This window comes from Xiphophorus maculatus, chromosome 8 (assembly GCF_002775205.1).
Source record: "Xiphophorus maculatus strain JP 163 A chromosome 8, X_maculatus-5.0-male, whole genome shotgun sequence".
Lineage (NCBI taxonomy): Eukaryota > Metazoa > Chordata > Actinopteri > Cyprinodontiformes > Poeciliidae > Xiphophorus > Xiphophorus maculatus.
In genome coordinates, this window is record NC_036450.1 from 22,417,965 (window position 1) to 22,443,959 (window position 25,995).

General features: G+C 39.0%; 1 protein-coding gene across 4 annotated transcripts in view; it reads left to right on the forward strand.

Moving 5' to 3' along the window:
* The window catches only part of erbin (erbb2 interacting protein), an 81,452-nt gene that overhangs the window by 52,702 nt on the left and 2,755 nt on the right, over positions 1-25,995 (forward strand). For 2 of the 4 annotated variants that reach the window (XM_023338765.1, XM_023338764.1), the window contains 14 exons: positions 9,993-10,122; positions 10,218-10,333; positions 10,508-10,577; positions 13,956-14,049; positions 15,249-15,370; positions 17,118-17,291; positions 18,134-18,313; positions 18,390-18,504; positions 19,032-19,206; positions 19,297-20,719; positions 23,325-23,381; positions 23,587-23,754; positions 24,827-24,919; positions 25,820-25,894. In XM_023338765.1, the coding sequence (XP_023194533.1) occupies positions 9,993-10,122; positions 10,218-10,333; positions 10,508-10,577; positions 13,956-14,049; positions 15,249-15,370; positions 17,118-17,291; positions 18,134-18,313; positions 18,390-18,504; positions 19,032-19,206; positions 19,297-20,719; positions 23,325-23,381; positions 23,587-23,754; positions 24,827-24,919; positions 25,820-25,894 (2,992 nt within the window). Of the gene's footprint in view, positions 1-9,992; positions 10,123-10,217; positions 10,334-10,507; positions 10,578-13,955; positions 14,050-15,248; positions 15,371-17,117; positions 17,292-18,133; positions 18,314-18,389; positions 18,505-19,031; positions 19,207-19,296; positions 20,720-21,769; positions 21,914-23,324; positions 23,382-23,586; positions 23,755-24,826; positions 24,920-25,819; positions 25,895-25,995 lie in introns of all 4 variants that reach the window. The other 2 variants (XM_023338767.1, XM_023338766.1) reach the window with 2 other exon arrangements.

A 25,995-nucleotide genomic window follows, 5' to 3' on the forward strand; every position in this document is an offset into this window, starting at 1 on the left:
TAACTCTCAACTTCATTCACAAAACTTTTTCGTTATTTATTACGCAACGAACATGCATTTCACATAAGAACAAAACAATGAGGTGACGTTGCCTGTCCTTGAACACAACGCTGATCCCTCTTCACCCTGTCACCAACTCACACACATCCTCATTGTGTTGTGTTCTGTAAATAAACAAAACACAAGCAAAATCAATAAACTATATGCATATTCCAGTATACTGAGTTTTGGTTTTACATTCATTCTATTTAAATGTAGTTTGTTTGTGCTTACCAATGTTTTCTGGCCGGATGTCAGGCACCGTTTTCCCCTGGTCAGTTCGTCGATGTCTGGTTTTAGTTCTATTCTGTGGCAATCCGCAAAACGGCGTGTAGGTTTTCGTCAGTAATGCGCGATCTGTGCTTGGTCTTGTTTAAAGTCATTATTGAAAACATCTCTTCGCACAGATAGGTGCTTCCAAACGTGGACAAAACACGAGCTGCATGGAGTCGAAGCTGTGGCATCAAATCAGGGGGCAGTAGACGGTAAAAGTAAAAGTCCTCGATTGAAACATCACGGAACTTCGCTCTTTAGCTTCTTAGCTTGTCGATGTTTCAGTTTTATTCGCTGGGAAAATTAATAATCAGCTTGAGGTGACTCTGCTGCACTCTAGTGGCGAGAAGCCGTAATGTTGGTTGGTAAGAATCGGAAGGCATTATGGGATATGTAGTTTGTAGTCAATTCGTGCTCAAAACCTATTTTAAGTCAATCAATGGGGCTGTAAAACGGTGGTAGGGGGGAGAGGGCCACATAAAATGACGTAGCGGGCCACATGTGGCCCGCGGGCCTTGAGTTTGACACATGTGCAATAGAGGATCTATCTGCTGCTCATGCAAAACAGTCTATTTTAATCCCATGTGTAATAGTCATTGGGTTAAATCAGTTATATAATGCTGAAAACGCAAGTAGTTGATGTAAAAATATTCAAGGCTTTTATTTTGAAATTTTCAGTATGCTTCATTTCAAAGGGCCAAACTAATACCATGTGTAACAGTGCTTTGGATGAAAAAGTCAAATAAAGCCAAAAAGAGCAATTACATGATGTAAAAATATTCAAGGCTTTTATTTTGAAATTTTTGTTAAGCTTCATTTCAAAGGGCCAAACTAATACCATGTGTAACAGTGCTTTGGATGAAAAAGTCAAATAAAGCCAAAAACAGCAATTACCTGATGTAAAAATATTCAAGGCTTTTATTTTGAAATTTTCATCAAGCTTAATTTTAAATTGCCACACTAATCCCATGTGTAACAATTGCTGGGTTAAATCAGTTATATACAGCTCAAAAGAGCAATTTTCTGATGTAAAAATATTCAAGGCTTTTATTGTGAAATTTTTGTTAAGCTTCATTTTAAAGTTCAAAACTAATCCCATGTGTAACAGTTACTGAGTTAAATCAGTTATATACAGCCCATAGCAGCAGTAGTTCTAAAGGCCAGTTCTCAGCCCTGATCTGTTTCAACTGAGGATAGATAGAACTACAATGATGCGTATTTGTAGTCCAAATCAGCAGCCAATAGCCTCTTGAGATCCGTTGCTATGTTAAATAAGTTTCAGACCAAGGTGTGAAGTGTTAGTGAAAGAGCCTGAGAGCCTCAGAAAATCTTGTCGCATCACTTTGCTCTGAAGCACCGTGACAGAAAACCGTACGGTCTAGATAAATTTCGAAAACATTTTACCGGAGCAGACAGGCGTATCAATGTCAGGACCGATTTTGATACTAATCGTGCGATATTTGTGGCCGTGATGGCGATTTCAAAAATGATTTGGGTTGAAAAAGTTGTCTTGATCTCTCACTCTAATCAGCGAGAGAAGCCCTCTAACTTTAGGAAAAATGAGAAACTTTGGGTCGCTTAGAGGCAAATTGTGGACAAACCGTAACTGGTATCGACGAGCCGTCTTCACTTTCGAAGAGATCACAGACGTATCTACAAAATGAAATTTGAATGGCATTTCTAGGTGAATTTGTGACGACACAGAAAATCCTCAAAAATAGGGTATTTCCAGGATTTTTCCCATTGACTTATAATGGGTTTTTTTTCGCAGTTTTTTGCGAATTATGTCGCCACGTTAAGCCCAAATCCCACCAAAAATAATAGCTCCAATGGCGTGAATTTTCTGCACGTTTTGATACCTCATTTGTAGGTGTGCACCCAGCGGTATGAGCCGCATTAACGGTTACGGAAGAAAAATAAAGAATAAAGAGACACCTTGTTGGGTGTAGAGTAATAGGTTCCTGCCATTGCTTTGCATGGCAGGCCCCAACTAGAAAATTTCGGAAGAAATTTAGCCGGGGCCTGCCAAGGCGCGCCCGTCGGGCATGGGCCCGGCGTCGTCACGCTACAAATCGGCGTCGACGCTAAAGAACGCCGCAACGTAATCAGCGGCACGCGGAGAATCGCAAGAACGTTAAGCGAGGCGGACGTGCACCATTCAGTATTATAAAGTAAGTATATCAGCTAAAATCAGCAGAAACGCTAATGTTAGCGTCATTGCTTTCATCAGTATGTGGGAAATCACTAGGATATTTTCTATAATTGATTTACTCCATTCAGTATACTAAACATTGCTAAAAAGTAAAATAAATAGCTAATAGCTTATTGAAGCTAAAATGCTAACGCTAATGAACCTTGCATTGAACTGTTTAGTAACAGTTCAATGCTCATAAACTGCAGGAAGGCAGTTCATTAGCATTTACCTAATGATTGTCACAAATATAAATTTTCAATAACGCACACACACACAACATATTACAGTTTAAAAATATATATTGACCTTATGTTAAAGATTTCTACAAACGTTTTACAGGTAAAGTTTACAATGAACCAAAATTACAACATTTAAAGAATACCATAAATTTAAGAATCTAATGTCTCTGCAATAAAAAGAAATTGCTATCTTTTTTATTTTTAAACAACACCTCATATTGTTAAATAACTGATTTTATGTATTCAAGTTTTAAATATTACATTTGAGTTTGCATGGATGTAAAATTACTGCTCAGTTTAAAAATTACAGTATCTTTAAACTGAGCAGTTTAAAAATATGCTCAGTATTTTTAAACTGCTCAGCTAAACTTCGCTCTTTAGCTCGTTAGCTTGTCGATGTTTCAGTTTTATTCGCTGGGAAAATTATTCTTTGTCTGCTTTGAAGATAAGCAGACAAATAATAAAAAACAAGTTTTGATATAAACTCTCAACTTCATTCACAAAACTTTTTCGTTATTTATTACACAACGAACATGCATTTCACATAAGAACAAAACAATGAGGTGACGTTGCCTGTCCTTGAACACAACGCTGATCCCTCTTCACCCCGTCACCAACTCACACACATCCTCATTGTGTTGTGTTCTGTAAATAAACAAAACACAAGCAAAATCAATAAACTATATGCATATTCCAGTATACTGAGTTTTGGTTTTACATTCATTCTATTTAAATGTAGTTTGTTTGTGCTTACCAATGTTTTCTGGCCGGATGTCAGGCACCGTTTTCCCCTGGTCAGTTCGTCGATGTCTGGTTTTAGTTCTGGTGCTGTGGCAATCTGCAAAACGGCGTGTAGGTTTTCGTCAGTAATGCGCGATCTGTGCTTGGTCTTGTTTAAAGTCATTATTGAAAACATCTGTTCGCACAGATAGGTGCTTCCAAACGTGGACAAAACACGAGCTGCATGGAGTCGAAGCTGTGGCATCAAATCAGGGGGCAGTAGACGGTAAAAGTCCTCGATTGAAACATCACGGAACTTCGCTCTTTAGCTTCTTAGCTTGTCGATGTTTCAGTTTTATTCGCTGGGAAAATTAATAATCAGCTTGAGGTGACTCTGCTGCACTCTAGTGGCGAGAAGCCGTAATGTTGGTTGGTAAGAATCGGAAGGCATTATGGGATATGTAGTTTGTAGTCAATTCGTGCTCAAAACCTATTTTAAGTCAATCAATGGGGCTGTAAAACGGTGGTAGGGGGGAGAGGGCCACATAAAATGACGTAGCCGGCCACATGTGGCCTGCGGGCCTTGAGTTTGACACATGTGCAATAGAGGATCTATCTGCTGCTCATGCAAAACAGTCTATTTTAATCCCATGTGTAATGGTCATTGGGTTAAATCAGTTATATAATGCTGAAAACGCAAGTAGTTGATGTAAAAATATTCAAGGCTTTTATTTTGAAATTTTTGTTAAGCTTCATTTCAAAGGGCCAAACTAATACCATGTGTAACAGTGCTTTGGATGAAAAAGTCAAATAAAGCCAAAAAGAGCAATTACATGATGTAAAAATATTCAAGGCTTTTATTTTGAAATTTTCAGTATGCTTCATTTTAAAGTTCTGAACTAATACCATGTGTAAGAGTGCTTTGGATGAAAAAGTCAAATAAAGCCAAAAAGAGCAATTACGTCATGTAAAAATATTCAAGGCTTTTATTTTGAAATTATTATTATGCTCCATTTTAAAGTTCCGAACTAATCCCATGTGTAACAGTGCTTTGGATGAAAAAGTCATACAAAGCCAAAAACAGCAATTACATGATGTAAAAATATTCAAGGCTTTTATTTTGAAATTATTATTATGCTCCATTTTAAAGTTCCAAACTAATACCATGTGTAACAGTTCCTGAGTTAAATCAGTTATATACAGCCCATAGCAGCAAATAGTTCTAAAGGCCAGTTCAGTCCTGATCTGTTTCAACTGAGGGTTCCACTATAGATAGAACTACAATGATGCGTATCTGTAGTCCAAACCAGCAGCCAATAGCCTCTTGAGATCCGTTGCTATGGCAAATAATGGTCTCAGCAGGATGTGAGCTCTGAGCTCTGAGCTGTCAAACACACAATTGTGTGTTTGAGCAAACACGTTTTACTGACAAAAAGCATTGGAAACAAATCCTTCCTGGTCGGGAACCGTAATACATATTCGAAAAGCGTTTTAAGCGTATGACAGTTCAATGTGTCTTCTGCGATAGTCCCGAGATTCATATCTGTACCTCACTCAGAACATTTACAGCGATGAGAGAAAGAAATGTTGTGCCCAGATCTGAAATTCTATTCAAATACATGGGAGAGAGCCTCAGACAGCCTCAGAAAATCCTGTCGCATGACTTTGCTCTGAAGCACCGTGACAGAAAACCGTACGATCTAGATAAATTTCGAAAAGATTTTACCGGAGCAGACAGGCGTATCAATGTCAGGACCGATTTTGATACTAATCGTGCGATATTTGTGGGCGTGATGGCGATTTCAAAAATGATTTGGGTTGAAAAAGTTGTCTTGATCTCTCACTCTAATCAGCGAGAGAAGCACTCTAACTTTAGGAAAAATGAGAAACTTTGGGTCGCTTAGAGGCAAATTGTGGACAAACCGTAACTGTTATCGACGAGCCGTCTTCACTTTCGAAGAGATCACAGACGTATCTACAAAATGAAATTTGAATGGCATTTCTACGTGAATTAGTGACGACACAGAAAATCCTCAAAAATAGGGTATTTCCAGGATTTTTCCCATTGACTTATAATGGGGTTTTTTTCGTAGTTTTTTGCGAATTATGTCGCCACGTTAAGCCCAAATCCCACCAAAAGTAATAGCAACAATGGCGTGAATTTTCTGCACGTTTTGATACCTCATTTGTAGGTGTGCACCCAGCGGTATGAGCCGCATTAACGGTTACGGAAGAAAAATAAAGAACTATAACTAGAAAATTTCTGAAGAAATTTAGCCGGGGCCTGCCAAGGCGCGGCCGCGGGGTTCGGGCCCGGCGTCGTCGCGCCACAAATCGGCGTCGACGCCAAAGAACGCCGCGACGTAAGCAGTGGCACGCGGAGAACCGCAAGAACGTTAAGCGAGGCGGACGTGCACCGTTCGGTACGATTTAAAATGTTGTCAAGGCTTTTATTTTGGAAGTTTTGTTAAACTTCATTTCAAAGGGCCAAACTAATCCCATGCGTAATAGTCCTTGGGTTAAAATAGTTATATAATGCTCAAAACACAAGTAGCTGATGTAAAAATATTCAAGGCTTTTATTTTGAAATTTTCAGTATGCTTCATTTCAAAGGGCCAAACTAATACCACGTGTAACAGTGCTTTGGATGAAAAAGTCAAATAAAGCCAAAAAGAGCAATTACGTCATGTAAAATTATTCAAGGCTTTTATTTTGAAATTTTCAGAATGCTTCATTTCAAAGGGCCAAACTAATACCACGTGTAACAGTGCTTTGGATGAAAAAGTCAAATAAAGCCAAAAAGAGCAATTACCTGATGTAAAAATATTCAAGGCTTTTATTTTGAAATTATTATTATGCTCCATTTTAAAGTTCCAAACTAATCCCATGTGTAACAGTGCTTTGGATGAAAAAGTCATATAAAGCCAAAAACAGCAATTACCTGATGTAAAAATATTCAAGGCTTTTATTTTGAAATTATTATTATTCTCCATTTTAAAGTTCCAAAGTAATCCCATGTGTAACAGTGCTTTGGATGAAAACATCAAATAAAGCCAAAAACAGCAATTACCTGATGTAAAAATATTCAAGGCTTTTATTTTGAAATTATTATTCTCCATTTTAAAGTTCCAAACTAATCCCATGTGTAACATTGCTTTGGATGAAAAAGTCATATACGGCCAAAAAAAGCAATTACCTGATGTAAAAATATTCAAGGCTTTTATTTTGAAATTATTATTATTCTCCATTTTAAAGTTCCAAAGTAATCCCATGTGTAACAGTGATTTGGATGAAAACGTCAAATAAAGCCAAAAACAGCAATTACCTGATGTAAAAATATTCAAGGCTTTTATTTTGAAATTATTATTATTCTCCATTTTAAAGTTCCAAACTAATCCCATGTGTAACATTGCTTTGGATGAAAAAGTCATTTACGGCCAAAAAAAGCAATTACCTGATGTGAAAATATTCAAGGCTTTTATTTTGAAATTATTATTCTCCATTTTAAAGTTCCAAAGTAATCCCATGTGTAACAGTGCTTTGGATGAAAACGTCAAATAAAGCCAAAAACAGCAATTACCTGATGTAAAAATATTCAAGGCTTTTATTTTGAAATTATTATTATGCTCCATTTTAAAGTTCCAAACTAATCCCATGTGTAACAGTTACTGAGTTAAATCAGTTATATACAGCCCATAGCAGCAGTAGTTCTAAAGGCCAGTTCTCAGTCCTGATCTGTTTCAACTGAGGATAGATAGAACTACAGTGATGCGTATTCGTAGTCCTAACCAGCAGCCAATAGCCTCTTGAGTTCCGTTGCTATGGCAAATAATGGTCTCAGCAGGTGTGAGCTCTGAGCTGTGAGCTCTCAAACACACAAGTGTGTTTGAGCAAACACACTTTACTGAAAAAAAGCATTGGAAACAAATCCTTCTTGTTCGGGAACCGTAATACATATTCGAAAAGCGTTTCGAGCGTATGACAGTTCAATGTGTCTTCTGCGATAGTCCCGAGATTCATATCTGTACCTCACTCAGAGCATTTACAGCGATGAGAGAAAGAAATGTTGTGCCCAGATCTGAAATTCTATTCAAATACATGGGAGAGAGCCTCAGACAGCCTCAGAAAATCCTGTCGCATGACTTTGCTCTGAAGCACCGTGACAGAAAACCGTACGGTCTAGATAAATTTCGAAAACATTTTACCGGAGCAGACAGGCGTATCAATGTCAGGACCGATTTTGATACTAATCGTGCGATATTTGTGGGCGTGATGGCGATTTCAAAAATGATTTGGGCTGAAAAAGTTGTCTTCATCTCTCACTCTAAGCAGCCAGAGACGCACTCTAACTTTAGAAAAAATGAGAAACTTTGGGTCGCTTAGAGGCAAATTGTGGACAAACCGTAACTGGTATCGACGAGCCGTCTTCACTTTCGAAGAGATCACAGACGTATCTACAAAATGAAATTTGAATGGCATTTCTAGGTGAATTTGTGACGACACAGCAAATCCTCAAAAATAGGGTATTTCCAGGATTTTTCCCATTGACTTATAATGGGGGTTTTTTCGTAGTTTTTTGCGAATTATGTCGCCACGTTAACCCCAAATCCCACCAAAAATAATAGCTCCAATGGCGTGAATTTTCTGCACGTTTTGATACCTCATTTGTAGGTGTGCACCCAGCGGTATGAGCCGCAGGCCCCAATAATCGCCAGAATAAAACCAACGAGATCAGTGGATTATTGTTCTATTTCCATCATCCGGTTACTGATCAGATAAACTCCAGGGGTTAAATCAGATATTCCCACAGAACATTATGATTGTGCTTCTTTTGAATTGTTTAATATATTAAATTCCTCCTGTAATGGTTTGTACTTTGTGGACTAAATCGCATTAATTGAGTATTGTGGTTTTGTTGCAAGACTGTTCTGAGAAGGAGCTCATGGTGAATCCTCAGATTAATTTCGAATTGACTAAAACACTTTTAACTTTTCAGAAGTTGATCTCGTGCTCAGCAGACAGATACATGTAATTGCTGCTGAATATTGGCGGATATAGTGACTCTCGATCTACTGCAAAGATAGAGTGCAAAGATAAAAATCTATTAAACACCATTTCAATCCCACATCCATCAAATACCTAAATCTACCTTAACCGACAAATACATTTGAAGCTGCAAAATAATTTTTTTCCCCTTTTTATTGTTTCCAAACACTGTCAATTATCCCATATGTCAGAATGCATTTCCTTGTGTGCTTTGACACAGATTATGTGACAAAGCCCATGATTTAGCTTAATCCCCTGGAAGGATTTTAGTCTCTGCAAGCTCTTTTTCTATTTTTTTTTTTTAATTTTTTGTTTTTGTTTAGACTTTTATATTTTGTTTGATAAACTCCCTTTGCTCTGTGATTTTGGTCAGAGTTGTGTTAACCAGGTCCTTTATGTTCAAATTTAGCTCTAGTGTCAAAACAGATTTCTTCCATTACTAATTGTTTAGTTTTTTTAGAGTGATTTAGCAATTAATTGAACATTTGTTCATCATATCATGACAATATTACAAATATTAATATATAACAAAAACTCTTCTCAAACATTAGTAAAAGTTATTTATAGAATATATATGAGTCAATACCATGTTTAAAAAAAACTAAAACTTGCCTTAAATACAGCTGCTTGTTTTTGGAGTGTGTCAGCTTTATGCATCTAGAAATGAATTTTTTCCAAATGTTTTGATACAGATTTAAGGATGAACCGATTGCAGTTTTCTTGCCGATCACCGGTCTTGAATAAGCCTGACCTGCCTGTTCCGATTTTGCATGATTTTAATTCTTTTATTTATTTGTTTTGTCTGAAAAACATCAATTGCTTTCTCTTTGCCTCTATTCCATAAAGACCCAACTTATAAAGTGCATGACACCTCAGCAGCTTTTCTTGACTTATTGTTTTATGCCAGTTTTCAGATTTTTACAAGGGGTGTACCGACATGTCGACCCCAATTTCCTTAGTTTTGGGAGATCGTCAATCGGCCGATACTTACATGTGAAGCCGGTCTTATCCATCGACCTCATCTACCTCAGCAAAGGTCTAAAAGTCAACCACAGTCGTCTTTTGCTCTGCTGTGAGAAAAAGTTGACTGACAGACTGGCCCACCAGGTCGTGTCTACATGTTTTCACTTAACAAAACTCACTCTGCTGTTGCCAACTCATTGACTTTCTTTGCTATATTTAGCAACATTTCAGACAAAAAAAACAACATTATGGGCCAAAATCAGAATAAGCTAATCAGGCTTTTTAAAGATCCATAATAGGCGATCGGCCTGAAAACTGCAATCGGTGCACTCTTAAGTTTTACATTTACAATTTTCACAACTTTGTGTTCACATACAACCCCGAGTACATTAGATTTATCTTGTGGTTGTAGCATATCAATAAAATGTGAAAAAGGCGACTTTTGCAAGGCACTCAAATTAATGTCTGCATCAATGGAAGCACATTTTGGTTAAAATCCTCCCGAATCGCACCAACAGACTGACATCTATCGACGAGCTGGACTGCAGTTTCAACGAGATCGAAGCTTTGCCCGCGTCCATCGGCCAGTGTGTCAGCATTCGCACTTTTGCCGCCGATCACAACTTCCTCTCCCAGCTTCCCCCTGAGGTGAGCATGTTCATCGGTTCGTAAATCACCGTCAGTCCACTCAGCTGGCTGCGCCGGCTCATCGCTCACGAGTTCCCCGTTTGCTCCCCTCGCAGCTGGGCAGCTGGAAGAGCGCGACGGTGCTGTTTCTGCATTCCAACAAGCTGGAGTCTTTGCCCGAGGAGATGGGCGACATGCAGAAGCTCAAAGTCATCAATCTGAGCAACAACAAGTGAGTCTTGACCTCGTTTGTCAACTTACAGGAATTGGTTTCGCTTCTGTTCTTGGCTTCTGATGATAAACGCAGTCATATCCTTTTGGAAAATGCAGTTATTTTATCTGAAATAAAACCTGCTTTAATATCGCTTCCTGATTTTGTTTTTTGTTGGGATTTTTTCTGCTACAGGTTAAAGAATCTTCCTTACAGTTTCACTAAACTCAATGAGATGACTGCAATGTGGCTGTCTGAGAACCAGGTGAGCCTTTTTGCCTTATGATTAATTGTGATGAATGGATTATTGAAATAATCATCAACTAATTTAGTAATCAATTAATTGTTAATAGTAGTATGCAAACTCAAAAAAAGACCAATTACTGAAAAACGACAGACTTGGAGCATAATTGCTCATGTGACTTAGTTTTAGCTTAATCTTGTTCAAATTCTGTAAAGAAAAAAAGTGATCCTATTAAGCGCCTTTTGCTAGCCAATTATTAATCCAGATATTAACTACAGATTAACCCTACATTGCATTAATAAGTCGAGCAGAAACAGCAGAGATTTTCACACGTTAGGATTTTATTTTTTTTTAGCATCAAATGCATATTTTGCTAAAACATTATCAAGCATTCATAAAGAAATGTTATGTTATTGCAATTTAGGCAATAAAATGTTATTTAAAAAACGAGCAATATTTGTACTTATTTGTGTTTTTTATGTATTTCTAGTATTGTATAGCTGAAGTGGTTAAATGCATAGTCTGCAGATTGTGGCAAGTTTTTTTTATCCAATTAATCGATTAATTGCTAGAACTAAAATAATTTAGTGGCAGCCCTAATGAAATCCGAACCATCAGATGGTCCATGTAACTTGAAGTGAAAGAAATCCACAGTGAACCCAGAAGGTAAAACCAGGAGGCCCAAATGCGTTAAACCACTTCCTGGATATTGGATCTGGACATGCAGGTCAGCCGCAAGTGACACCCAAAACCCTGTCTTAGGACTGTAGCAGGATGCTAATGGATGTTAGAAAATGAGATCCTTATCCTAGATGTTTAAGGGAAGCAGGGGGGAGAAACGAGGGGAATCTCCACAGAAACCCTGGTATTTGCCATGTTTATCTGAATGACACTGAAGTGGTTTGTAAGATAAGGCAGCAACAGTCAGCTAGAGGCAAATAAAATAAGGATAGCAGACTTGATAAAATGCACCTCTACACATTATGCCGTCGCTTGGAAGCCATCACATTTGTGAAAGCTTTATTTACTCATATAAAACAGAGTTTAAGAGCAAAAACTCTACCTTTTGTCTGCGGAGGCATAGCGATGTTAGAGAGGACTCTGTATTACACAGCTGAATAGGTGTTGGGTTTGTCTGGTGCATAAATATTTACACATTACAGTCTACCTCCCACAAGATCCTTGAATAAATTATTCATGCCAATTCATCTCTGGGGTGGACTATTCTAAGACTCTGTTAAACTACCTTGACAAGTCATCATCCCCAGGAGCTTGCAGGCATTTTAAAAAATGCCACAGCAAATGTTTTTGTACAGAATCAGCTGCTAGAATGACATGAAGATACTTGTATGTAGACAAAAATTGCACCTAAAGCTTAAATCTAAGATGAAAGGATAAAATCATCACATGGATACATATGAGCAGATGCAGAAAACTAGCAACGATTTGACAGTGAGGTGTCTTAATGCGGCATCGGAAAACTTTTTGACAGGAAAAGACATCCAGAGGTTCCTGGGAAATGTCCTTGTCAAAACACATCAGAGGTGAGGAAACTCAAACTCACCAGCTTCAAAGAGGAGGCAGACTAGTTCAGAGTACAGTAGCCATGGTAATTTAAGCCTAACATGTTTACGGAGTGGCAGCGAAAGTCTTTGAGAAACATATATTTTAACTTGCTGCTTCACTGCAGTCGAGAACTGTTTAATAGGCCACAATAGGCTAAGGTACTAAGAACATAGATCAGTTTTTGGCCAATGCTGTAATTTGTATTTGGATCCTGTTTAACAGTTTTACTGTAAATGTTATTTATTTTTGGAACAGAAAATTTTTTTAAGCTTTTTAAATTGGAAACTGAAGGAAAAACAGGAAAAAATGAATAAAAGCAAAGACATTTGAGGCTGATTTCTAATATCCGGTGTAATTTTCTTTTGTAAAGTTTTGATTTGTTGATGCATTCAAAATACATTTTTCTAGCCTCCTTGTGGCAAATTGTTCCCAGTCACTATAAAGCTGGATTTTACTTTTCCAACCACCTTTAGCGCTTTGTATTAGCAACCAACTTTCCCACATTTAAATTTAAGGAAGACGACTCTTTTTCCTAACTGAAAAATCTGTTACAGATCAGGTAAAACTGCAAAAGTTTGCACTTACAAAGAAGTTCAAAAACAAACAGAAGGTTTTTGTTGTTGCTGCCTCCAGGAACGGCTGACGTGATTCAATAGAAATTAATTTCCTTTTAAAAAGTTTCTTCTGAATTCACCTTTAAATGCAGCACTCGTACTTAACATAGCTAAAGTCTGACTTTTCTTCCTTCAGTAAAAACATTCACACTGAAGAGCGTTGTGGTTCAGTGCAGCGCCTTCAGATGGGATTTTAAGTTTCTGACCGTTTACGCATAGAGCAGATCAAGTCGAAATTAGTCTGTGTTGTCAATACTCCGCACTGAACTGAGTGTCCGCTTTAAAAAATAGAAACTGTAACTTTGTCATTAGTGGCGACAGAGCAGAAGTTTGGCATTCAGTACCGTTTATGTTTCGTTTTTATGACTTTATGTAGTAATTGTATATAGGGTACATGGGGACTTTCAGCGTATATTTTATGAAATTGAGCAGGTGAGTTTTGTTAATGTACCTGCTCATGATGGAAACTAGCTCCAGCTAAATCTGGTGCAAAGCATCTTATATTAATGCCATTGTTTTAAATAAAGTAATAAACTAAGCTAACAGCCTATTTCTTAGGGCATTTCTACTTAAAACCTTTGAAATTTGACATATTGAAGAAGTCAGTATGGAACAAAAGAACCAATATCACTGGAAACGGTGAACTTTTTTTAAACAATTAAGCCAACAGTTTGTCACCTTGAAAGCTGCCTTGTTGCTAACATGCGTCTACAAACACAAGCTGTTGCCAGAGTGGGAAAGGTGAAAAAAATTGTAACTGTCCTAAAATAATTTTTCTAAATTGAAAACTTTTAATCTTAGTTATTGCTTGGTGACTTATTTGCTGTATTTATCAACTTTTCAGACAAAATAAAAATGGTGTCAGGCCAAAATTTGAATTTTTTTTAAAAATATTGGCGATCGGCCAGAAAACTGCAATCTGTGCATCAGTACTCGCACGATCTTTGATTCTTTTGGTTTAGAAAGATGTGAAACAAAGTTGATGCTTTACACCTGGGACAAAGTAAAATAACATTTAATTTAGTGTTGCTAATTCTCCGTTGTGGCTGCAACTTCTGACAACGTATCTGCTTTGGCATCACGTCGTCCATCTTTTTCATGCTGTCAAAGTGAGGAATCCCCACAGTGGCCCTTTTTTCCCCCTCTTTTTTTCATTGAGCCTTTGACAAACAGCTGCTGACTCTAGATAGATGACCTTCTTTCTTTCTGTCTCCCACAGTCAAAGCCCCTGATCCCCCTCCAGAAAGAAGAGGATCCGGAGACCCATAAAACCGTGCTGACCAACTACATGTTCCCCCAGCATGCAGAGGACTGTGAGTGCTCCACAGGACTCGTAAAACTTAACGCAGTGTCGTAAAAAATGTCTTTTCGCTTAGATTAAATTTGGTTAGCCATTGCACTGCCCTGACTAAAGTGATCATGTTTGTTTTCACAAACCTATGGGTGACCTACAAGGATCCCCGGCTGCATGTTTGATGAGCGTTTGTTACCCGAGGCGGCAGAAGAAACCCAAGTGGCTGTCAGGCTTCCATCTGTTACTTTGCTTTTAGTTTCTCTTGCAGCCAGATAGCATGCAGCTGACCCTGTTGCATCTCAGCTTTTGAGTAATTAGAGGTTCAGGATCTACACGCTTACGCTCCCGAAATGGTCAGAAGTCAAAAGCTTTCTTCTCCGCTCTTGTTCTCATTTTCCCCCATAGCAGCTGTTTGTTTTGTTTTTTGTTTTTTTTCCGAACTGCTGGAATTGGTGACCACTTCAGCGCAATAGTACAGTTTTACAACTTCTTTTGATAAGGGGGGCGGGGGGAAATACACACAAAAATGACTCGTATTACCCGCTGAACCTTCTCATGGGTTAACTACAGTTCTCAATAAAGTTTTCTCTCAACTGAGAGAAACCAGATTAGATCACCTCAGTGACTTTTCTACACATGAAAGGGTAGGCTTGTTGCTAAATTGAGGCCGAACATTATTTTGACACAGGAAAACCACACAGGCTGTTTTTTTTCTTTCCAAAGTGTTTAATGCAACTGTGAACTGTCTGCCTGCATGCTCTGAGGTCACATTATGACCGATACGCAGGTGCAAAATCTATTCCTAATCATAGGCAGCTGCAGTAAAAAGCTGCTTGCTGCTTTAAGATGAGTTTGCAGAGTCTCAGGAAAGCAGAGTCACTGTTTTAACCACTTGTTTACATAGTTGCGGCCTTGTTTTCCTACTGTTGCATTTATATGTTAATGCATAACGGTGGCTACAGCTGAATGCATTGTTTCATAAACTAAAATAGCCCTGTTTTGTTCAGGTACTGCATTTATATGAAATCTTCAGCTATTACCACCTCCATTCTGCCTTGCTTTGACTTATCAAATGCTGTCACAGTGCCATCTGGTGGTGAAAATCAAGCTTGAACTACCAAATTTGACTTATATATACAGTATATATATATATATATATATATATATATATACACACACACACAACTAATCAGCCTCATGGCTTCTGTTATGCTTTAGTTATCCCTAGCAGTGACTCTGAAAACTTCAATCCGGCTCTCTGGGAGGAGCAGCGCAAGCAGCGAGCTCAGGTGGCCTTCGAGTGCGACGAGGACAAGGATGAGAGAGAAACACCGCCAAGGGTTAGTGAAGCCCGTTTGTTTAGGTTTGCATGATTCGTAATAAGTTTGGGGGGTCATTTAGGAGAACTATTATTAAAATTTTGCTTCCTTTGCAAAAAGAGGTTAAGAATTAGTCTTGTTTAGTAACTTACATTTCTTTAAAAAGGTGGCAGTATTATGTAAAATTGACTTTTTTTTTAGCTTTCCATCATGTTACAATGTCATTCCCTCATCAAAAACATACCTGGACTGTTACCTTGATGTTTGAGAAATCCTTTAGTCTCCCGTGGCAACCATTCAGCTGTGCAAAATGTCTAGGTGGACAGAGCAACACCTACAAAGACATTTTGATATGAGCATTTTTATAACAGAAGGTAACAGAGTGACTTGATTGTGTTGTAAAATGTCAAACTATGTGCCTGGAAAATACACAAAGCTGCCCCTTCAGCTGAGCTCTCCTTTGGAGCTAAATGTGATATATCTTTTAGATTTTTCAGATATCGCTCGTAATTAATTTCTTATACTTAAAATATTTTTTGTGGTCTCTTGTAAAGATTTATAAATGTAAAGTTTATAGAAAATTTAAATCCGGAAAGATACAAAAAAAAGAAAAGGCTGCGTTTTGAATACTGGAACTTCCCTCCCTCCTGAGGCCTCTGGGTTTTTGCAGGGTTCTTTTTCTGACCGTTTTCTGCTTTAGTCTTCATTACTAAAGCAGGAACTAGGAGCTAAAAACCTTTCAGAGGAGCTGAAAGGTTTTAGCTCCTCTGTTCCATATCAAACGTCAGCCTTGGCTGGGATAGTAGTAGTTTTAATCACATAGGTTGAGACTTCCTCAACACACGAGGACCCCAGCATGATAATCTTTGTTTCACTGTTTTCATAAATATTTGCTGCACATGCAAATAACGAAAGAGCTGAGCAGGCCACAGAATTGAATAAAGGAGAAGCAGAAGGGATTTGGTTTCTCAGAAGTTGTACTCTGTGCTGCTATTAAAGTTCCCAAACAAATATAGCAACCTTTGTTAATATACTGTCATCTGTTGGACTTTCAGGATCAAGACTGGACTCATTCACCAAATATTCCCCAAAATTTTGACTAGCAGTAACAAAGCTTTCTGAAAAAAACCCTTGGGTCACTGCAAAAACAAAAAATCTGAAGTATCTTTGGTTTCTAGTGCAAACATCCTAGTACACTTTAAAATAAGACAAAACTAACTTACAGATACATTTTCAGCAAAGTATCAGAGCTTGTTTTAAGTCAGTAATCCCTTAATATTGATGGAAAAAATACTAGTTATAAGTGTAATAATCTGCCTGTGGAACAAGACATTTTAACATATAGTATAGGAAAAATATCTTGTTCCACTGTCAAATTATTTCACTCATACTTTGTGTACTTTTTCGTCATTATTAAGAAATTATTGACTTTAAACAAAACTTATATTTCTTTTTGAAAAATGACTTGTAAGTTAATTTTGTTTTATTGTAAAGGCACTAAGGTATTTGCACTAGAATCTAAACCAAAAATACTTGGTAATATTTTGTGTTTTTGCCGTGTAAAGCTGTTTGAGTCGACCAGCTCAAGAGTCGTTAGATCCGCGTGTGAATGAAGGACTGCCAGCGGTGTAGTGGCTTTGTTTGACCAAAGACAGTCTGGTGGGAATAAATAGGAAACTCTAAACATTGGCGAAGAAAGAAAAAACAGAAGGGATTTTCCACATATTTTGAGTCCTTTGATTCTAAACGTGTATTTGCATTCTTCCAGGAGGGACACCTAAAACGCTACCCGACGCCTTACCCAGACGAGCTGAAGAACATGGTTAAAACGGCCCAGTCTGTGGCTCACAGGCTGAAGGAGGATGAAACGAGTGACGAGTCTGGGAAGGAATCCAAACCAGTGGAGAGGAACCACATTGGAGTTCAGGACGTGGGAGTTAAGGTCAGCTCCAGCTAAAACAAATGTGGAAATAAACCAGTTACTTTCATGTGTTTTTTTGTTTCTTTAGTAAGTTATGGGGGGGCCTTCTATGGCCCTCGAACTTCTTCACATTTTGTGATCTTACCACCACAGATTTTATCTGTGACCACCCAACACAAAGAAGTAAATTATTGTGGAAGGAAAGGGATTTGTGGCGTTTGGATTTGTGGAACACACCAAAGTAGGAATAATCATGGGAACATTTTTTTTTACAAGGCATAGTATATTGTACGTAAATGTATGTTAGGGCTGAATCAAATAATCATGATTAAATGATTAAATAATCGTCAAATTGTTTTGTAATTTATTAATTATTAACTCAAGTATACAGACTCAAAAAAAAAATCTATTTGCTGAGCCAAAAAAAGCCAAAGAATAAATCTACAAATGTATTTTTTGGTTTAACATTATTGTATTGATGTTAAGTCAAGCAGGAAGGTGCTGAGCTTTTGACATGTGGCTTGAAGGATTTTTTAAATTTAATTACATTTTTTAGCTGCAGGGGCATTTTTTGCTACAAATGATCAAGCACTCGGTAAAAGAATGCTATGATGTATCATTTTAGGCAATAAAAAGCTCAGCTTGTTATTTGAAAAAGGTATTTAAATATGCATTTGTATTTTTTATGCATTTCTAAAATTGTAGAAAAAAAGTTAAATGGTTAAATGAAAAATCTGCAGAATGTGGCAATTTTAAAAATATGATTAATCGTCAAAATAATCAATTACTCAAATAATCTGTAGTTGCAGCCCTAATGTAAATGAAAACTGTCAATCAATAATCCATCTGTTTTTCTTCCAAAGGTGATCGAAGGCCCCTTTCCCAATGGTGTGGCATCAGACATCGACGCTCCAATCTCTTCCACTTGTCCCCAAAGTTCTTCTGCAACTGAATCCAGAGAAACGTCCGAGCCCTTCAGCTCCCAGAACATTCCCCTCAAATCTTCTGAAGGTTCAATGATGAACCATGAGGACACACTGGAGGTGGTTACCATACTACTCTGTTTTTTCCCCTTTTCAAAAGAAAAAGAACATTTGAAGAATGTGTCTTCATTCTTAGGACACCGAGGATCTTTCAGAGGAAGAGGAGATGAAAATAGCAGAGATGAGACCCCCACTTATTGAGATTTCCATCAATCAGCCTAAAGTAGTGACTCTAAGTAAGGATAAAAAAGGTAAACCCTAAAATTTAATTTCAGATGTTAAGAGATTTTTTTTCAGTGGTGCTGAAGGGCTGGCCGATAAATCGATTTTTATCAATTAATCAAATTATGGGTTTTTGAAGATTTCATTTTTGGAGAATTAACTTCTTGGGTTTCTGTGGTTCAGATTGATGTCAGCAGCCAGCTTGTTTTTTATTTTGTAGCATGAACTACACAAACTGAGCTGCTCACATAAAGGTCCTGATACTTTTTTTTTTCTCATTAATACTTTTTTCTTTTGGTGAAATTGCGTCCTTTTTTCTGCTAATATTGTGACTACATTCTTATAATTAAACAGAAATTCTTGTAGCCTGGCCCTAATGCTCAACACACAGAAGGAATGATAGAAAAATAAAAGCCCCTTTTTGAAAGTGTTTTCTGTAATTTCGTCTTTAGAAAAGAAAGCGAGCAAAAACATCGATTCAGATCTGGTATAAAAACAATTGGAGACATATCTTCCAGACATAAGTACCTTTATAAAAGGGATATCTCTTTAATAGATGATGCTGATTCTTTGCTGGATGACACCGTAGCCAACAGCAACCAGAACAACAGCAACTGCTCGTCGCCATCGCGGATGTCAGACTCTGTGTCTTTGACCACCGACAGCAGTCAGGACAACTCTCTGTGCACGCCAGAGAGGGAGTCCAAGATGCCTTTCCTTCCAAAAAGCAGGTAAGCTCACTTCTTCTGAGCTTAGTCATCATCCTGCCGTCACCACGCAGTCTGATTCTGTGTTTCTCTCTCGGCGATAAATATTACTAGACAAGACGACGAGAATATGAACCAGCCAAAAGACACCACCCCTCTCCTCCACAATGGTAACGGCTCCGAACCATCGCTCCAGACCCTGTTAAAAACCCAGCAGACCCCACCGGACTACGACCTGTCTATGGAAGCCTACATTGAGAAGGGGGTAACCAACGGGATGGGGGACGCCTACACCAAGTGGGACCAGATCAATATGAACGTGACCAAGCTGCCGCCGTACCACGCAGCGCAGTTCAACAAGCAGGACAAAGCAAAGAACGGCTCAGTCAATGACTGCAACGACTTCCAGAACGGGAACCAGCAGGGGAGCGACTGCATCAACAGCCTGGTGAACAGAAGCCAAGGGACGAGAGCGGAGACGTCTGCCTCGTCGGGCGTGGCCGCCAGCAGCGACATGTCGTTGTCTCGCAGCACCGAGGAGCTGTCTCCGGAAAAACGATGTCCCCTGCCGTCGCAGGTGACGAAGTCCCACAGCGTCAGCAATATAGAAGCAGGTGGGATGAAGTTGTACTCGTTTGATGGGGACGACGAGGCTGCCGCAGCAGCGGCAGGTAGAATCGTCCTGGGTCCGGGAGCTCAGGGTCAGAACATCGTCCGGAGCAAATCAGCCAGTCAGCTACTCAACGACCAGAATCTGCTGGTCTACCCCGGCTCTTTATCGTCTTCCTCTGACCTGCTGTCATCCTCTAAGCCTCCGGTCAGCACTAGTAGATATCTGGGGTCGTCCAGCATGAGCATGGGGGTCCCTCCCCCTCAATATAACATCCAGTACGCGAGCAGTGCTGTGCCTAAAGACGGCCTCTGGGCTCAGCGGGACCACCAAGGCTACCTCCCACCTCATCCACACTCCCTTGCCAACACCAACTACTCAAACCGTAACCAGGCACCTCCGTATACTCTACAGCCCCAGCAGAGGGGCGTTCCTATGGCCCCCATGGGAGACTGGACCAAGGAGAGGCTTCATTCTGCCGGCGGGCCGCCTCGAAGCAGCACTCTGCAGCGGCAAGGCAGCTCTGCCTCCTCAGTCTCCATGGGCGACCCAAAGCGCGTCCAAGCTCCCGAGGGGGAGTACATGACCTACAGGGACATCCACACCCTCGCCAGGGGGCCACTGGCGATGAGCCAGGCCATGCAGAGGCCCTTCTCCGCTCGCACGTACAGCATCGACGCACCCATCGCTTCCAGGCCCGTCGCCGCCAGGCCCCCGCCCCACGAGCTTCCAGAAAGGACCATGTCCGTTAGTGATTTCAGCTACCAGCAAAGCAGCCCCAACAAGCGGCCCAACACCAGGGTGAAGTCTGAGCACTCGCTTCTCGACGGACCGGGTCAGGTGTCGGGAGGGATGGGACCAGGGAGGGTGCCAACTGACTGGCGAGACCAAGTGATGCGGCACATTGAAGCCAAGAAAATGGAGAAGGTAAAAAATAAAAGTGCTGATGTGCCCAAAATATTTCAGTATTTCAACGTTTGTTTTCCTTCATGAACAGATAGTTGGGTTTAAAGTAGAGGTTTATGTTCTTCTCACACACTCTACAGTCTATTCAGATATATCAGGGTGCCTATGCATCCTTAAAAAGTATTAAATCCATGTGTCAAAAAAAAATAAATTTAAGACCTTAAAATGACTTAAATTCACTTTTTAAAGTAAGTTGGCCTCTAATTTGTTAATCACATGTCTTTACATAGTCCAGTCAAGACAAAATTGATCTCGCATAGTTTTTTTTCTCACTGGATTTTTCTGTCAAGCAAAGACTCAGATGTCTCCATTGTGTTGCGGTTCCTGTTAACTCACTGCTAACATACACTTGCTAGCTAGCTAGATTTTTTGTGTCTATCATGGATAAGTGCAAATTTATTGTCAGTAGGCCAGAGAAAGTTTGTACATTTCTGTGGAAATATAATTGTCTTTAAAATGTCTTAAAAGTCTTAAAGTTAAGTTGCAGACACTCAACTTTACTCTTTTGCCCCACAGACAGATGCATCTGCATCTTCCCACATCAAGCTCTAAATCAGATAAATGTTGTTTTTAAAGTCCTTTTATGCCAGAGAAAGGCCCAGAGCGATCTGGGTTTGGTGCTGCCCTGCCCCCACTTGTTGCTGGTCAGCAGCGTGAAACATAAGTTCCTAGATTTTGCTCACTAGAAGCACAAATGTAGCTGTTTGGAAATATTTATTTAATGCAAAACAAAAAAGTTTGCATATTCTGTGAGGTTTGAAGCAAGCCATAGAACAATGAGAGTACTTTTTTTTTTTTTTTTAATTAAAGCATTTATATTAAATAGCCGTTTAACAAATAGAAGCACAGGTTTACCAGAGGCTACTAACCCATCAATAGAGCTCCTCTGATTCACTGCATCCTGATTTTTACTGTATCTGTCCATGTTTTTATCTTTTTTTTTAAATCTGTCACTCATTTGGTGGATTGCATGGCTACCTTCCGACATGTCGGCTGCTTCCTTGTCGTCAGAATGCGCTGTCTCGCTCCTATAATTTCAATACTTCTCCGCTGAGCTGGTCTCACTACGGCAGCTGTAGGGATATGCATGCCGGCCAAGGGGGCGTGGCCTTTAGCGGCGCTGACCGACAGCCCTATGGAGCCCTGAGCTTCCGTGTGAGTACTGTGAACTTGTAGCTAGCGCCCGCAGCTCAAGCTCCAGCTCCTGCTAGTTTCACATCATTTTCGAAAGTAAAGGAAATGTCTGTTTCCTTGTCCACCAGATGTTGAGAAGTAATCAGACCCTGAGAAGCCATCTTTGGCTTGTCCTTTTATAGAAAACCAGAGTTTAGTGTTTCTCAACATCTGATTTCCTGTTACTAAATTTCATGTGTGGTGCTTGATTTCTGTGAAAACTGGACAGATTGGAGTTTCATGTTCTTTGTGATCATTATGGGAGCAGCTTTTTAACAGGGGCCTTTTTTTGTTTTCAACATGGAAAATAAACCAGTAGATAAATAAATACAGCAGAAAGCTTAAATACTTCTAAAGCTAATCTTCTTTAGCCATCATTTGTATGTAAGCCGAACCTCAGATGAGACTAGGGATGCAAACAATTGATCGACTTACGATTAATCGTAAATTCATTTTTATTAAATTAAAACGAGCACCTATCAAGTAACTAACAACACGTCCGCTTAGGTCTTGTAGTTTGGCCGCCATCCAGCAGAAACATCCTAAAGCAGAGCCAGTTGATGGAGAAACAAAGATGGCGCCACCATACCAGAACGGGAAAGATAAACGGTCGAAGTAGGGTCCGTTGTGGGATAGAAAATGCACTTTATGTGGTTCTGTTTTGAAACACAAACAGTTGACTGGAGAAAACTCAGATTTTTAATAAAATGGCAGCTTATCGATGGGTGACATTGATAAGCTCAATCAACTTTAGATCATTAATCGATACTTTTCATCCCTCAAGTGGGACAAAAGAGCCCCTTTTAAATATGCTGTGCTCTTTAACATAAAGAACCCCAAAACATCCCAGCATTCCTCACCATCTCACCTCAAATAACTCGTCTTGTGATTGTGACGGCTGTCTGAACCATGATGTTTCCTCCTTTAACTGCATTTGTAACGTTTAATTTTGCTCATCCGTCATCTTCACTCCAACCTCCGATCACATCAGCCTGACTTCGTAAGCTCCCACTTCACGTGTGGACTTAAAAATATGTTGATGAAAGGTAAGATGGCAAAAGTGTGTGCGTTAAGGATGTAGACGTGGGAATTGGCATAGATGGAGACTTTCGGTCTTGTTTAATCCGTGTGTCGTGTTACTTCCTCTATTCCCATAAACTTAACCACATTCCGCTTAGTTCTTGATTTGAGCAAATCACAGTTTAATGTTTCCCATAAAAAAAAAAAAAAACTGATGTGCTTTTTCCTTGTTCCTCTTATGTCAAATTAAAGACTTGCTATTGATGTCATCCCTGTCGTCCTTTCGATATATCGTGCATATTGATTGAAAAGGTACTAAGTAGATGTTCGGTGTGCCATTTCAGTGCAATAATTATCCATATTTTCCTTTCAGGATGATGTTTTCGTTCCCCAAGGGCCACAAAGCTACACCATGGACCCCCACAGAAAAGTAGGTGTAATGCATGTTATCCAGTGAAGAAAAAGCAAATTAGTCAAAACTTCTGGTTTCAACTGTATTTATTAAATAAACTTTTAGGGGTATGAGAGTAAAAGGGGGCTTAGGGGCTTAAATTGACATTTTTACCTGTCAATATTTAGCAAAGCACTGAGCTTGCACGCAAGTCTGTTTATCAGTGTCTGTTTCTGTTGCCTAGGTGCCTTTGATGAATGGTCAGATGGGCCCTTCTGGTCGTCCTCAGATGAGCCAGAGCTCAATGGCTCGTCACCCTTCCAGAGAGCAGCTCATCGATTATCTGATGCTCAAAGTCTCCCAGCAGCCCCACGGGCCTCCGCGCGTTCCTCACGACACGCTGCAGCAAGAGGTGAGGCCGTCAGTTTCTCTTGTAACACGTAAATAAAACTTTAGCTTCTATAGCGCTACTATTACAATCGCTTGTTTAAGTTTGCGGGTGTTGCTAGCAGATGTTGTTTTTAGTCAGTAATGGGCATTTCAACATGACAAACTTCTAAATATAGTTGCTGCTAAATAATTAATACTCTCTTAAGTTTTTATGTTCGGTCCTTTAAAAAGGAAGCAAATGTCTTAGTTTACCTAGTTAGTAAACAGAGAGTCTGTGTGTAATTTAATCTCAGTATAAATAGAAGTATTTCTACTTATACTATTTATACCGACACATAGGTGTCAAGATATTTTTAAAGAACATAAGCAAACAAACTGCATCACAAAGACCAAAAGATGCAGACGGCCTTTTAGCGACGCAGCGAGTAGAAAGCCATAAGAAATTCTTTTATCAGTTTGCCACAAGCTGTGTAGATGGTGCATGGCACATCGCCCTGAACATGCCTCCCCCACAGTAAAACTAGTGGGGCCAGCATCGTGCCTTGGGGCACACCTTTTCTTCAGAGTTGTCAAGAACATGGATGGACATAAGAACAGGATGATTGTGGAGGAAAACCTGTGAAGAGGCTGAAAAAGACTTGAAACTGAATCAGATGTTCACCTTTTCGTTTCTTCCAGCTTTTTTCTTTTTCCAACATTTTCTTCCACTTGTTAAAAGACTTAATCTCTTAAAGTACTCATTTTATTTTCTCTCTCACTCAGCTGCATAGATCAATACTAGGATTAAGTCTGAAGTTCAAGGGGAGGAACTTACAAGGCATCATGTTTCTGGGCATTTACTTCAAACCTTCCCATCATGAAGAACTCTCTGTCCACACGGAGGCTTTGCAAATCGTTCCTTAGATTTTCTTCTGTTTATCCGACATAATCAGTGTTTCTGTCTTTCCAACAAACCATTGCAAGTTAGTTTGATATTCTTTTCTTTAGAGTCCTGCTGTTTTTGCTTGTGGTGTGTATTAATGAAAGAGAAATGTGTAACCGACAGGGAGTGAAGTGAAACGGTAGCTTATCAAAAGTGTGTGGGTGTGTTTCAGATCCGTGTGAAAGTGGAGAAGAATCCGGAGCTGGGTTTCAGTATATCAGGCGGAGTGGGAGGCCGGGGAAACCCCTTCCGTCCCGAGGATAATGTAAGCTTACACCTTTCATCTTCTAGTCTTTCTTTTTTGCTTTTAGGTGACATTTTGTGCTCCGGGTGCCTACAAAGTCTGGAAAAGTTTGGAATTTGATTTGGAGTACTTTTCAAGATCTAAAATAAGAATCTGTCCACCCATTCCTGCATTAGTTGTCCGTATGAGCGTCCATGAATTTATCCATCAGTGTGTGGGTTCATTCATTCATCTATTTCTCTATTAGGGCTGCAACCAACGATTCATCATAAAATGGCACATTCTCTCTATATTTTAGTTACCTGCTTAAGCCTTTCATAAGATATTAGAAATGCACTAAAATATACAAATAATGTAATTCTTTGATTAATTAAGAAAATAAATATTGTGTTTAATAAATACTTTAGAAAATCTAAACCAGGTGAAACTAAAACTATACTGCTTTAGGAGTCTTAGCTAAATTATATTTACTGACAATCTGGATACATTTTGCATTTTTGTCTTATATACTAAATGTACGTATTTTTCTTAACAGTTTTGGCTTAATTACTGCTCTGAATGTTGGGACTTCTTTTTTTTTTTTTGCAAATGACCTTTTTTGAGTCTGAAAACTCCAGTTAACAATTAGCTGATAACTAAATAAGTTAACGATTATTTCATTAATCGATTAATCATGATTGATCGTTTCAGCCTCATTATTTTTTACTTCTATACATTAGTTAATTGGCACATCCAATCAGTCTGCCGGTTTGTACCCAAAACCTCTGTAGAAATGCATGCTTCACTATTAACCAAAAAGAGAGGGAGAACTCTGAAACAATGTCGTATTTTGAAATAAGAAGGAAAAAAAAGCTTTTTTTTAGACATGAATTTATTGTTATAGTTGAAAACCACTTCATTTTTTATCTTATGTAATTCTAGGGCATTTTTGTGACTCGAGTTCAACCTGAGGGGCCAGCGTCCAAAATCCTTCAACCTGGAGATAAAATAATTCAGGTATTCTGTTTATTAAAAAAAACCCCAAACAAAAACAAGTAATTTTGAGTAGTAAAAGACATGCAATGTTGGTTCTGGTTCGAAGGGGGAAGTAAAACCTT